Here is a 13,934-nt window from a genome sequence, read left to right on the forward strand (position 1 = left end):
ACACTTCCACCTTCACAAAGGTGTCAGCCCCAGTGTAGTACAGAAGCTATTAAAATACACTATTGTCTCATTTGTAACCCACTTACTGCAAGATTTACTCTTGACCAAGTTGTCAAAAAAAAGAACCCATTACTCTGCCCACACAATTCTTCTGATCCTCAAAACCAAATGAAAGGTTAAGAGCTACTTAACTACAGCTCTTTTATCACCATCACGTTTTTTCCAACTGGCTTTACTGCCTAATATTAACTTGCATTTTATTATCTTAAGACAAGGATTTTTTTCTACTTTACAAAGCAGGAACATCCCCCCAAAACTTCCCTGTACTTTTCCTACCTTTTTTTTAAGCTCTGACTTTCTGATAAAGATAGAAAAGGAAAGCTGCAATAATTCTAGATCATACCTTGAGAATTTGTGAGTAATATTCTTCCCAGATCTACAACAACTAACACAGGATCCACAAACTTGAAATCATCGGGAAAGATCACCTGAGGGGCAGAGATATCAAGGCACACGGACCAGCTTTTGCTGTTTTCCTGAAAGTTTAGAAGAAAGACATAATAACCCACAAGAAAACAAACCAAAAAAAGCCATGTGAAACATCTAATCTGTCACTTTTTCTCCTGATGAGCTGACTGTCACAAACTCCAGCCACACTCAGGTTTGGTACCTTGTTAAACCACAGACTCCCACTGTAGTCAATAAAAAAAGAACATTTTCAGCAGGTGAAACCATGCCCCGCACCTCAATCCTGGAAAACTCCCCTCCTGCTCCCAAAGAACACCACACAAACAACAAACCTCACTCTTTAGAGCTCTAAATCCTAAAGCAAAAGGGTCAAAGTCTACACAAACATTCAGGGGGCAAAAACTTACAATGAAGTCTCCAACTAATAAACGATCAATGGTTTGTCTGATTTCAGCCTTGGTCTGCATTTTCAGCTTGTTGTATTGTCTTCTGGCAGCTTCAGCCACTCTTGCCTCTAACTCAGACTGATAACCAAAACCTGCTCAAGAGAGGGAAAACTCACTAGGTATAACTTGGTTCACCCTTCGTTGAAGCAAAAGAAAAAACGGAAGAAACAAAGAGAAAATATTTCTTTTAAATTTTAGCAGTAAAGTACAGAACAGGAAAACAAAGCAGGTGAAAGTCACTGTCTGTGTCTAATCACCAGGCTGCTGCACAGAAAAAAGGAAGTATTTAAGCACAAAACAAATAATCACCCTAAAAAAATACTTCCCAAATAATTTTGGAAGATCTATTCTCTCACAGACCTCCAGCCCGAATAATTAAATTGGAGTAATGCAGAAAGGGCGCTAAGTAAGGCCACAGAGGAAATCCTGACTAAACACTAAGATGTGCATGTGTTGGCAGTGGTTTTTTGTTTGCTTCATTGGTTTGCTTGTTTTAAACTTGAATATTTATGGAATATTCTCACTCTGTGAGAAAAGATGCCACACACATCTTTATACCAGGTAACTCCCATCTTTTGGTATTTACCATCTTCAGCAGAAAAACAGCTGGTATTTCAAGAACATTTTCAAACAGCTGGTATTTCAAGAACATTTTCAAACAGCTGGTATTTCAAGAGCATTTTCATGTTCCTAATGTTACTTACTGTCACTTCTCATCTCCTCAGAAACTGAACAACCAAAACTGCAGAGGTGGTCACTTTATAGTGTTCCAGGTTAGGCACAAGAACCCTAAATCTTGGGCTTAGAAATTTAAGGATCAAGTATGTTCAAATCTAAAAATCAAGGTATCTCAAGAAGCTGTAACAAAGGGCAGCCTTAATCTCATCAACAAAAAGAAACCAACAGGAATCAGAATATTTCCTCTGTATCATTACTACAGAAACACTCTTTTAACTGCCCTCTCAAAAAAACTCCATCAATTGCCAGAAGAGATGACAGGAACGAGTCCCCACTCCTTATTTATGCATTTTAATTTAGGGGACATGAACATCCACCATGGGGTGTAACACTGACTTGCAATTTTAAAGCAGAAGTTGCATGAGTCTATCAAAGCAAAATCCCTGATTCAATTAAACAGAGAACAGGACAAAGGAAGAAAAGCCTCCAGACAAGACTTGGAGTATTGTTAAACTTGAATTTAAAGTGAAGATTTTTTGCTTTATATTTCTAAGAATGAAAATTAAAGACAAGAAAGGTGTAATTCCACCAACAAAACCCCAACCCCAGCAAAAAAACACATTAAAGGTTAACCTGAGGTATGAACCCTTCCCTTGTAGAAGAAATCTGCTACTTTCTTAATGGCTTGTGGATTGTAAATAATATTTAGTGGTCTGGTACTGACTTCCAGGCGCCTCTCAAAAGTGCTGTGAATTGGATTTCTTTCATAAAGCATCTCAAATACTGGGGCATCAGGATCTGCAACAGAATAAAAATGGTTTACAAAAAGCAGCTGTAAAAAAACCCCAAAACAAACAAATAAGAGAAAAGCAAAAAACAATTCCCAAAAAATTGAATAACTGATTTTTAACTGGCACTACTGGGAAAGTACAAGTGTCTAAGAATTCTTCAGTAACAGAAAAGGAAGTAATATGATCAACTGCTACAATCAGCAGAATTCAACAAGTTTATAAATACAAAAACCTTCATATAATTGGGGTTCTAATGTTGAACTTTATCTCTTTTTAAACCAAAACAAACAGTAAGTGCAACTCCTACTGTCTTGAAATACATCATTTCTTCCTTTCTTTCAAGTCAGCCTGCATGCACCTTACATCTTGAACAAAGCTTCTGTGATTTTATCTTTACCATGTGCAAAAAGCATTTGCATTAATTCAAACTCTAGATACTTATTTTCAAAATTTCTGATTTGTAGGAATTATCTCAACAAACGAAAAAAGGAAATCTTTACCAGTGTTCTGATTATTCATTTCTGAGGACAAACTCTGGAGTCCAAAGGAAGACATGCAGCCAACCTCTTTTTGCTAATAGGAATTGAAAAGAAAAAGACTGATTAGATAAAATCAACCAAGCCAGCTGATAAACATAAAAGTCTTTTCTGTTGAACTTTATGTCCAGTCTGAGATTATTATTTGCATTTTTCCCCTAACATGGTCAAGCAAAAGAAGGCAATATGACCAAGCAGCAAACACTCCCCACTCCTGAGGTGCAAATTGCATTCAGTACAAAGCACAAAATGCATGGGAAACCCTCATGGCTTTAGATTCAAATTTTGTTCACTCAGAAGAGAGCTTTGAAATATTTTCTAGACTTATCTGTGCATTTAGTTTACCAGCATCCAGGTGAAACAGAACCATTACTTGGGCCCCACAGCTTTATGGAAAAGAACAATCACTGATGAAGCAGCAATGCTGATTGTTCCAAAAATCAAATGTTGTTCAACAAATTATCTTCTTAACACTTAAAACTAAAAGTTGGAGTCACAAGCATACAGTAAAGCAGAATAAAAAATGAGCAGTTCTACAAATGACATTTGGAAAGAGAGGGAAAAAGTAAATTCAAACAGGGAAACTTTTCCTCAAGACTTTTGTTTTCCCTTTCTGTGATAAGAAATGTTCTGAGTTTTGGAGTATGACTATTTTCATACACAATTATGCATCCCACATAGTAAATTACAGGGGTTTTGTCACCTACAGGATTTGGAAAAACAAGAACAGGAAAGATGGTCCCTTCTGTTGCCAAATCCCTCAGGAAAAGACCACCGAGCTGAACTTTGAGAAGGGAGGACTTTCTGCGAGGAAGGGATTCTGCCAAGACCTTTACACCTGCAATGTAAATACAGAAAATGATTTTGTTTCTTTTAGTACAGCATACCTTTTATTTAAATTTTACAAATAAAAAATATTGTCCGACAAACAAGTATTTTTTGAAGTCATTATATGTATTTATCTCTACTAAAAAATTTAACATGGAAATTTGTTATATAGTACAATGAGACAGCTCTCATCTTTTTTATGAAAGAACAAAAATGGGCTTAATACCTGAAAACTCCAGCTGCATAAAAGCAGTCTCTTCAGCATGCAGTACCTTTTTCTTCCTATGCAACAGAGTGAAAGAGCCACCCTGCAGCTGTAGATTTAATTTAGCAAAAACATGATCTCTCTTGGTAAAGGTATTCATGCTGGAAGCATCTGCAGCAGGATCAAAAAATTCATCCGTGCCTAATAAAAAACAAAACCAACACATGAAATAAAAGAAGTTTCTGGAGGGCTACTGAAGAACAAGAAAGTTCCTATTAATATGAAAATAAGGATTTCTCTAGCTCTTGGGGGGAAAAATAGAAACAAAATTTAGATCAGCTCTTTTTCCTTTTAAAAAAAAAGAATGTTCCATGAAATTCTTCTATTTCAATCAAGGTAATGTAAGTCTGAATTTACAAAGACCCAAAACCCAGTACTATTCCCATTACACCCAGCACATGACCCACACATAGACTTGAACAGAACAAGTCCCAAAGCCCTCTGCCATAAATGACAGCAACAGTGAGAGCAAATCTATTCCCTGTATTGCTCTGGCAATAAGCAGGTACCCAGGCACACACAGTGCCCAGGCTGCTCAGCTTTAGGCAGGCTCTGCTGCCTGGGTGCATCAGCTGCCACAGAATCCTTCAACAGAACAAGCCCAGAGCTCTTTGTGCCCACCTGGACCAGGCAGCAAACCCTGGGGGCAAAGGCAGTGTTTCCATACCCAGTATGTCTTCTGGATTCCACTGTTCCTTGGGCTCTGGCAGCAGCCCTTCAAAGGGCTCCCCTCCATATGTCTGCTGAGCATACCCATACCAGCCTCCCCAGCCAGGAAACCAGGACTGCAGGTACTGCAGCATCCCAGAGCTGCTGTCACGGGTGGCTTCTGCTGGAGGGGAACCTCCAATGGCATCAGGCAAGGGCTCTTTAACACTCTGTGAGAACATCCAAGGACATCCAGGTTACTGCTGCTGAGTGAAGAGTGTCACCAGTGTACAAAACCAGCACAATAAAAACACAATTTCATCTCCTATTTACTCAGTGATATTCTCAATCAATACTCAGCCTAGAGGAGAGCAGCAGCAAAGAAGTAACAAACATATCATCACTTAATAGCATATTGATATGAATATAAAAACATGCATGTGATTATGCACATATGAAGCCATCTATCACCATTTAAATCTTAGCCCAGAAACACTAAACTCAAGAAGTCATTTGACACCATAAAGCACAGCTCTACATTTTAGCATTTGTATTTGCAAGAGATTATGTTGTGTTGTTAGGGAAATTAGTCCATACTTACTGAAGTGTGTTCCCCCAGCTATTTCCATGAGGCTCACTTCTGTCACGTGTTTGTTTTGTTTTGGGAAAATATTCATTACAGGCCTTCATTTCCACTCTCTGTTTTTAAGATGGGGAGTGGAATTGATTTTCTGACCCTGTAGACTGGGATTTTCCACATGAACAAATTCAGAACCCAGCTGAGGTGGGGAAATGCCTGCAGGAGAAGTGGCCAAAGCTCTACCCCTACACTGATTCATGGATGGCAGCCAATGCTCTGTGGGATGGCTGGACAGGTGGAAAGAGGCTGATTGGCAGCATGGAGGAAAACCAATTTGGGTTTTCCTGACCTAGGAATTCTGGCAAGGATCCTGCTGGGGAACATCATCATATGGCAAGAGAAGATTTCACTGTGCAAGTGACACAACAACAAAAACTGCAGGAACTGAGCATTTGTGCAATTTTTGCATTAATGCCACACTTTTAAATCAATGAAAATACATGCTCAGGCTCTCCAGCAGAACAATACCTCAGAAAATCACTAAAAGATTCCAAGTATTACCCTGTAGAGAGAATGTTCTCACCTCAGCTAAGTCATGAAATTTATTATGGACTATCTCATACAGAACCTTCAACTCCTCATAAGTCAGCTCATCCTCAATACGATGCATTTCTGCCTGGAGAGACAAAAAAGGTTAAGTACCTGCACTAAAGGAGTACAGAATCTTGTTCACAAACATGCCAAGTACCTCTGCACTGATTTAGGGACTTGTAGAAAGAACTAAGATGGCATTAATGATCATATCCAAGTGCCTCAGCACATGAAAATTAATTACAGTCGTTTAGGTAACTGAAACAATGACATTCCCCTGAATTATAAATAAAGCTTATTTGCATTGCAAAATTCACTATTTTAGCACTGTAAAATTCACAACTATATCCTCCTATTACAAATAAGGAGCAAGAGTGGCAGCACAAAAACTAAACCAGGCAAAATAAATTGATTTAAGAGAATGCCTTGCTTAGCCAGGAGCAAAAAAAGCTTCTGTCTTGAGTAAAGCAGGTGGAAGAAGTGAACTGGGTGAATGAGGACAATGTAGTATTCATAGTCAGTTACTCAGACATGTTGTCTTCTTTGCACTGATTAACAAGTTGTTTGAAGGAACTGATGATTCACCCAAGTCTAAAAAATCTATCATGAAACAACAAAGCAAAAGACATTTTCCTAGTCCACTGCTGTTACATTTCACAGCTCTGCTGAACACAATATGTGCTCTAGAAGACCTGCCTTTGACAAGTACTATAAAAATTTTCTGTACATTAAGATACTTCTACAGTTCCTACTCAAATAACAAAAGTAAGGATTACATACAACTTAAAAAGTATCAACAGAATTCCTTTAATCCTTTAATACAGGTGTGGTACAAGGTACCCTGAACTGATTGGAAGAAAATGTCCCAATATACCTAAAGATAAAAAGCAGGTAATTAGAGTTGATGGGTTTTTTCTTTCTGAAGTAGGCCATAGGTTCATTATTAGGGGCACTAAATTCTTCATCCTCACATAAACTTGGAAAAACAAAACTAATAAACAACCCAAACTGTCAAATAGCCACAATTTTCCCAATTATCTACCCAAGCATATGGGCAGACACATTTCTGGTACTTAAATACCTTTTGGATCTACAGAGAACATGAGTTAAGAAAACATTTTACCAACTGTCACAGGCATTCTACAGCAGTTAATGCTATTTTTGGCAAACCCTGGTTACAGATCAAAAACCAGACAGCTTTTTGCAGTGCAAAACAAAAACACATGAACCCTGCAGCTCACACATCTCATCATTACAATCTCTGCTGCAGTCAGCAGACACTCAGTTCAGTGCAAAGCCTGCAGTACAACTGAAGCTGTTTCTTAACTTGTCCAGCTTTTAAACAAGAAAAGATGAAACAAACCAAGTGTAATATCCTTAACCATCACTGTGGAAGAGACACAAGTGTAAATACCTGGTCTGCAGCAGACAGGGGCTCCCCCTTCAGCTTGCTGTAGTACATGTCTGTGTAGGACACAGCATCCCGGGCCCGGTGCAGCGCGAACGCCCAGGTGGAACGCTGCCTCTGCTCCCTGATCTCCCAAAGATTTGCATTCAGGGCAAAGATCCACCATTCCCGGCAGCTGAAACAATTTTGAATTACTGTAGGACCAGGATTTCACTAGAAAAACCGAAGGCAAGTGCATGTGCAGCTGGTGAAAGGTCCAGGAGACTCAGTGAAAAGCAGTGGCCAGAAGGCAGGAGCAGCAGCAGCCCTGGAGCCAGCACAGGCCTGGCCCCACAGATGCACAGGACAGGGCTCCCAAGGCCCTGCCACTCCCCTGGGATTGACTCCACACAGCAGGCACAGACAACAAAATCTGGAGTTACACAGAATGGACTGAAAGGCTCAGGTAAGGATAATTTGACATTTGAATTTCATCTGAGTATTTTTAACTGATTTCTGGGGTAGGGAACAAACCACGAAGACTGAATCTCTAACATCTGATTATTATGTATGTTTTTGTATTTCTCTCATTCTAGTTTTTCTAATATAGCTGACAACACCACATAGGAGATGTACTTACTTTTCTGTTACTGTAACCTTTGGTTTCCACTTCCTGTATTTAAGCTGTCGTTCCTTTCTATCCAGCTCCTTTAAAAATCCTATGATCTGCTGATACTGCATCTTTTAATGAAACAACACACACATCAGTGAGGTGGTACTGGAGTGTTTTCCCAAGAAAAGAGGAGAGGAAAAAGCCCAGCCAAAAACCCAACCACAGGTTTGGTTTACTGGAGGCAATGGCCTGTACACAGTGCAGAATTAAGATTATTGTTAATTCACAGTTTTGTTCCCAGTGTGACATATCTTCTCCCAGCCACTAGTGGTTCATGTGTCACATTCCATTTATGGCTTCATTTACAAACACACAGAATGAAATCTTCCAAGTCAGGTTATCAACATCAGCTGCTTTTGTACATTGTACAGGCCAATCCCCCCCACCCTCACGACATGGACCCTTCCTATTACTAAAATAAAGAAACAATTTCATTTTTTTGCAGTAATCAGTTTCTGTAAAAGAAGTAATTTTGAACACTTGACTTTAGAACAACTTATTCAATATATATCTTTGAGCTGCCTCTCAAACAAAATCTTTCAGGGAGTATTAATGCTTAGAGTAATTATTATTAATAATTATTAATGCAGAGAGTATTTATGCTACAATAACAGCATTTAAATTGTCACAAACACTGCCACAATTTTATGATACCTGTTCCAGCAGTTAAAAGGCTGGTATTTACCTGGGAAAGCTTCAGGGGTATTGTCTCAAGCTTAATGTCACATTCCAGCCGTGGAGTATGGCGGGATCTCAAAGGCTCCTTGGAACAATTTCTCTTGAGAAGAGCAGAGGTGCAGACAGGCTCCATGATGTAATTGTGATCACGACTTTCCATACTCCTGTCCATTGCTTCCTGGGGGTTACAAGCAAATTACTCCCTAAGAAGTGAGTGTACAATAGTCACTAGGATGCACTGCTTTCATGTACTAGAATGTACTTTATTAGCAGGCCAGTCCACTGGAAAAAACTTCTTGAAGGTGTTCTCCCTTCAAAAGTAAAACAAGCTGTTTCACAGCACAGCCTTTGTGGGTTGCACATGTATCCTATCAGTAAAGCATGAAACCATAGACTTCTTTAGCTCTTAAAAGATCAGATCCAATAAACTCTACATCAGTCAGTTCTGTGGTACAGAAAGGAGACTAACAACAACCCCTGTTTCACATGCAAAACCTCTGTCATGTACCTGTAGCTGAGCAGGAGGCAGGTCACCCAGTAAAGTGCAGCTGGTATCCCAATAAACACTGAAATCAGCAACATCCATCTGCTTTTTCCGCATCAGCTTCTCCACCTGCAGTAGAAGTGAAGATCACACAACACATGTCATGTAGATCTTAGTTCTACATACCCAATAAAAACCATGAAATGCACAGAGTCAATTTATTACAACAACCAAAAGATTTTTAAAATGCTACATGTTTTTTTGAATATTTGCTAGCACCCCTAAAATGCAGCAGGATCCCATCTGAGCTGCTCTTGTACACACAAGTTTGCACTTACTGGTTCAAACACTGCGTTTTGCATTGAGACGTTTTTGATGCAGATGCCAAATGCAAACGGCTGTGAGGGATTTGTAACACCATCCTCAAACCTCAAATGCACATCCTGGATTTTTAACTGGACAGAAAAAAAAAACATTGCTGGAGATATACTATTCACATCATTATAGCAAACAGTAGTATTTTCACTAATGCTGGAACAATTTAATATTTAATTTCTGCAATTTTCCAATAAATTTCTATTAGATATTTACCCTAACAGAAACCCTATTCCTCATTTCTGTTTTGTACTCCCTGCTTCTACCTTCTCCTCAGATACCAGCAGTCCCTGCCCTTTTCCCTATAAATGAGTCACTTTCACAACACACTGTACTTTATTTTTGCTATCCTAGAATTATTCTCCATTTAAAGGCAAATGTGTAACTGCCAAGCACTCAAAAGCAAGGACTTACTTCAATGTTTTCTACAATTCTGGTGACTACAGATGCAGTAACTGAGTACCAGTAGGACTCCCCTTTCTGTTGTTGTTCTTTCTGCAAGAGGAAACAGGGAGAAGCATTACTAACCACTGTAAGACCTGGTAAGAGACAATAGACTTTGTTACACTGAAATCACTGTTAACAAGCAGACAGAAAAACAAACCAAGTTAACTTAAGAGATGTAAATATCTCTGACATATGTGGGACATACCACGTAATGGTGAGGGGTGGTAGGACAGAAACTGCACTCTGCCAGCATGTGGAAATTAAATTCTAACTCCATTTGCTGTGCATTTGTTCTGTCTCTTGTTAGGAGACTTAAACACAGCCCATCCACCACAGAGGTTTCTTCATCATGAAACACAGGTGTGACTCACCTTCCATTTTTCTTCAAGTGCCAGCAGAAGGGCTTTCTTGTGTTCTCTTTCTTGCAACTTTTCCCTTTCCTCATCAAACTCTTCCCTTTTTTCTGGTGCACCAATTAAGTGCAGTTTGGAGACAGATATCACCCATGGATCCACGTGTGGACGATAAAAAGGGATCTGTAGTGTTATTTTGCCAATGAAACCTGAATAAACAAAACAGAAACACTATCAGATTCCTGCAAAAGATTACTTTATTAATCTTGAAAATCCCCAAAGAAAAAGTGGTATAAGAAACAAACAAACTAAAACAGAAATAACCTAAAAATCAAACTACCTCATTTGTTCAAGCCTCTGACTCACAGGTCCTCTAAAACATGCAATACTTCCTGGTTAGAAAATATCTGTCCTGCACACACAAGCAAAATACAAACCTGCCTTTACTTCAAATGGTAATTCCAGCTCCTTTAAGGCATCTTTTTTTAGTGGCAAGTTCTCCAATTCAACAGCACCTACACAAAGTGGAAGAAAAAGACAAGTCTGCTAAACAAAACTATGTTGAAGAAAGCCAACTTGAACACTGTAAGCCTAAAACAACTGGAATTGGTTTTTTAAAATTTTAATGGGATTTAATAAGAACAGCCAACCTATCACTTCAGGGTGTGCTAAGATCATGATGGTTACTTAATACACTTGTTAATTTTCCAATGCCATGTGCTCAAACTATTTCATGATGTCATCCAGAAGCAATCATCTGTGGGGTTTTAGACCTGAACTTGGTTGTAGCCACAGACAAAACCTCTCCCCACTGTCTTTTCAAAAGAGGTACTTTATTTTCTTAGCATTGTGAAAAGCACACCCAGAAAAGCCTTGGAGTATTACAAAATATTCTCAGCAGGAGCAGCAGATAACAGCAGCAAAGGGTGAACAGAAAGCATTGATTTGAGGACTCTGTACAAAGTACAAAACTCGTGGATGCAGCATGACTCAAACCAGAGGACCTATGAGTACCCAAAGGTAAGAGGCTGCAGGACACTGCCTGCCATGGTCCCTGGACAGGAAAGGTAGTGAACAGTATCAAGAAAAAAATGACATAAATTCAACATGCTAAGGTAGCTAAGCATACTTTTGAAAACCTTATGTCAATTGCCTGTACATAAATTTTATGTAAATTTAAGAGTGCCGATAAAGAGCAAAGAACATAAGATCATTTACTGTTCATTATAAAGTTCTAGCACCAAACTCTGTATTAAAAGGGTTTATATAGATATTAAATACAATATTAAGTGATTATTTCTATTCCACCTTCTAGTTATCACAAAAAAGTAACATTTTTCTAAATCACAGTATGAAAACAGTAGAGAAGATAGCACAAAGGCTCCCTCACCCTTTAGCAGTGCCACTGAAAGTTGGTCTGTGTTCAAGTTATTGACATATTTGCCCAGGTAGGTGTTGAGGACCCAGGCTACCAATCCTTCCAACATGACTGTCCTAGAAGAAGAAAACTAATGCTTTTCTGTCATTTTTTGGATTTCTCTTCCATAATTAGTCTCAGTCTGAAAGAAAAAAACAAGAAAATTATTGTCTGAAATATGCACTCAGCAGGGCTGACATTGCTGTCACTTCAATTCTTACTGTGATATATCTAAAGAGAAGGAAAAGCACTAAGGTTGATTTCCACCTTCAAAAACCTTTATCCCATGCCCTTGAAGTGTCAAATCAGCTTCACAGAGAGATTTGCACATGAAGTTCATCTTTCCATCCTTTTTCTAACCAAAACATTACCTTTTGGTGCAACAATCAACACGGCAAATCTACAATCCCCCTGCAGAAAAGGAAAGGACAAAACTCCACGTTGATCTGAAGTTTGCCCCTCCTTGACCTCTGCTGCCAACATTTTCACCATGCTGGGTTTGGCAGCTGCTCTGAAGCAACAGCCTGAAGCCTTCTGTGTTTTTGAAGAATTCTTACACGACACCTATGAAGCAACTCACCCTACTCAAACCCCTTTTTGGGAGAGCGTGTGTGTGGGAAGTAATCAGATCCAAGCCCCAAAAATAGCTCATCAACAGTTACTGCAACAGGTCTTCAAAGAGGCAGCAGAGATTATTGCACTCAAGAGGGAAAAGGCTACATCAGAGAAGCACCACTGGTCACACTGCAGAACGTTGCCCTTCACTCTTCTCCAGGCACTGCTGCTTCACCTCTGTGGCAATCAGGGTATTAAAATCCCAAAGTCCCTGTCCAAGTTTTTAACCACTGAATTACAAAACCACTCAGAGCTCTTGCAAGGGCAGGGTGAAGCCTGGTACAGTCAGGAAAAAGGCACGCAGGCTATTCCTTGAGATTAGAATGGAATAAATATCTTGATTTTGTGTTTAAAAAACTCTCCCCATCCCATATACCTGCCTAAACCATTGAATTCTACTAAGCAGAAAAAGCAAGATACATCCTTTATTTACAGCTGACAATAGAAGGGAACAACAGCTTCAAGAGTCACATTTTAAACTTTAAATTAAGATTTAGAGTTTTCTCATTATGAGATTTGCTTGATTTTAGGCAGCCCCATTTAAACTTTATTTCTTTCTTAAAAAGGCAGTGAAAGTATTTAACTAATAGATAAATTAAATAACCAGAATTAAGCAAGCAATGAAAGGCTTTTTCTAAAGGCTGAAAGTGAAACTGTGCTGTCCTGAAGAATGAAACACAAAACAGCACAGGCAAGTTCGATTCAACTCAAGTCACATGACCTTTAAAATGTGTTTAAACAGTTTTGCCTTTGTAAAATTTGTCAACAATTTTCAAAAACAATACTGTTGTTCCACATAATAAAGACTAAGCATTTGTGCTCTTGGGCCACCAGCTTACATTATAGGTTTTTATTCTAATGAAAGTGACAAGAAAGTCAAGATCAAATAAATGTATCCGCAGTCATCTTTGTTACACAGTCGTTAAAAAAAAAGTTAATAAAAGAAGGAATCTACAGGTGTTTGGACCAAAGCTAAGGAAAGACCTTGAGGAAACATTTAAACACAGCAGAGTTGAGCATCCCAGTGCCTGAAACGCTCTGGTGCATGAACCATGCCTGAACTCAGCCTAAGAATTGTAAATGAAGCACATCACAACCTTAACCTAAACTCATGGGACATAACTAACCATATACAAACCTTTCAAATGCTTTAAGTCTTTTATATTTTTATCTCTCCAGTGCACTGCTGCGCCCTGGAAAGAAAAATAAAGGCATTTCTTTTCTATGCCAATGTTTTAATTTCCTTAAAGCACACGGTACAAGAACTGTCAGGATGACAACCAAAGCCCAAAGCAGGCCCTGGCTCAAAGCGAAATTCGGATGCAATTTTCCGCAGGGGGAGACAGAGCAGGCCCCGCAGCGCCGGGGGCCAGCGCAGGTGCCCGGGCAGCGCTCGGAGGGGCGGGGGGGCTCTTCCAGCGCCCCTTTACCCAAACCCGGGAGGGAAGGAGCCTCCGGGACAGCGCTGACACACGGGGGATCGGCAGCAGCGACCTGCGGGCTCGCCCGGCGTGCCGGGGAGGAAGCGAAAGGTCACCTTGCCCGGCGGAGCGGGAGGGACCCCGGGGAGCCCCGGGCAGCGTGAGGCGGCGAACGGCCCGCGCCGGGCGGGGAGGGCCTGAGGGACCCCCAGGCCCCGCCGCCGGGCTGACCCCCCGCGCCCCGCGGCGGGCG

The 13,934-nt window shown here is 39.9% G+C and overlaps 1 protein-coding gene across 5 annotated transcripts in view; it reads right to left on the reverse strand.

Moving 5' to 3' along the window:
- The window catches only part of VPS13D (vacuolar protein sorting 13 homolog D), a 101,664-nt gene that overhangs the window by 87,396 nt on the left and 334 nt on the right, over positions 1-13,934 (reverse strand). For 4 of the 5 annotated variants that reach the window (XM_036396094.2, XM_036396092.2, XM_036396093.2 and 1 more), the window contains exons 2-18: positions 11,619-11,787; positions 10,666-10,743; positions 10,247-10,437; positions 9,843-9,923; positions 9,392-9,508; positions 9,078-9,182; positions 8,577-8,747; positions 7,859-7,959; positions 7,246-7,414; positions 5,824-5,916; positions 4,680-4,890; positions 3,974-4,153; positions 3,627-3,757; positions 2,884-2,956; positions 2,226-2,390; positions 876-1,006; positions 404-536 (exon numbers count right to left, since the gene is read on the reverse strand). In XM_036396094.2, the coding sequence (XP_036251987.1) occupies positions 404-536; positions 876-1,006; positions 2,226-2,390; positions 2,884-2,956; positions 3,627-3,757; positions 3,974-4,153; positions 4,680-4,890; positions 5,824-5,916; positions 7,246-7,414; positions 7,859-7,959; positions 8,577-8,747; positions 9,078-9,182; positions 9,392-9,508; positions 9,843-9,923; positions 10,247-10,437; positions 10,666-10,743; positions 11,619-11,715 (2,227 nt within the window). In that variant the 5' untranslated portion in view covers positions 11,716-11,787. Of the gene's footprint in view, positions 1-403; positions 537-875; positions 1,007-2,225; positions 2,391-2,883; positions 2,957-3,626; positions 3,758-3,973; positions 4,154-4,679; positions 4,891-5,823; positions 5,917-7,245; positions 7,415-7,858; positions 7,960-8,576; positions 8,748-9,077; positions 9,183-9,391; positions 9,509-9,842; positions 9,924-10,246; positions 10,438-10,665; positions 10,744-11,618; positions 11,788-13,934 lie in introns of those variants that run through there. The other variant, XM_036396095.2, reaches the window with a different exon arrangement.

Source organism: Molothrus ater, chromosome 23 (genome assembly GCF_012460135.2).
Source record: "Molothrus ater isolate BHLD 08-10-18 breed brown headed cowbird chromosome 23, BPBGC_Mater_1.1, whole genome shotgun sequence".
Classification (NCBI taxonomy): Eukaryota; Metazoa; Chordata; class Aves; order Passeriformes; family Icteridae; genus Molothrus; species Molothrus ater.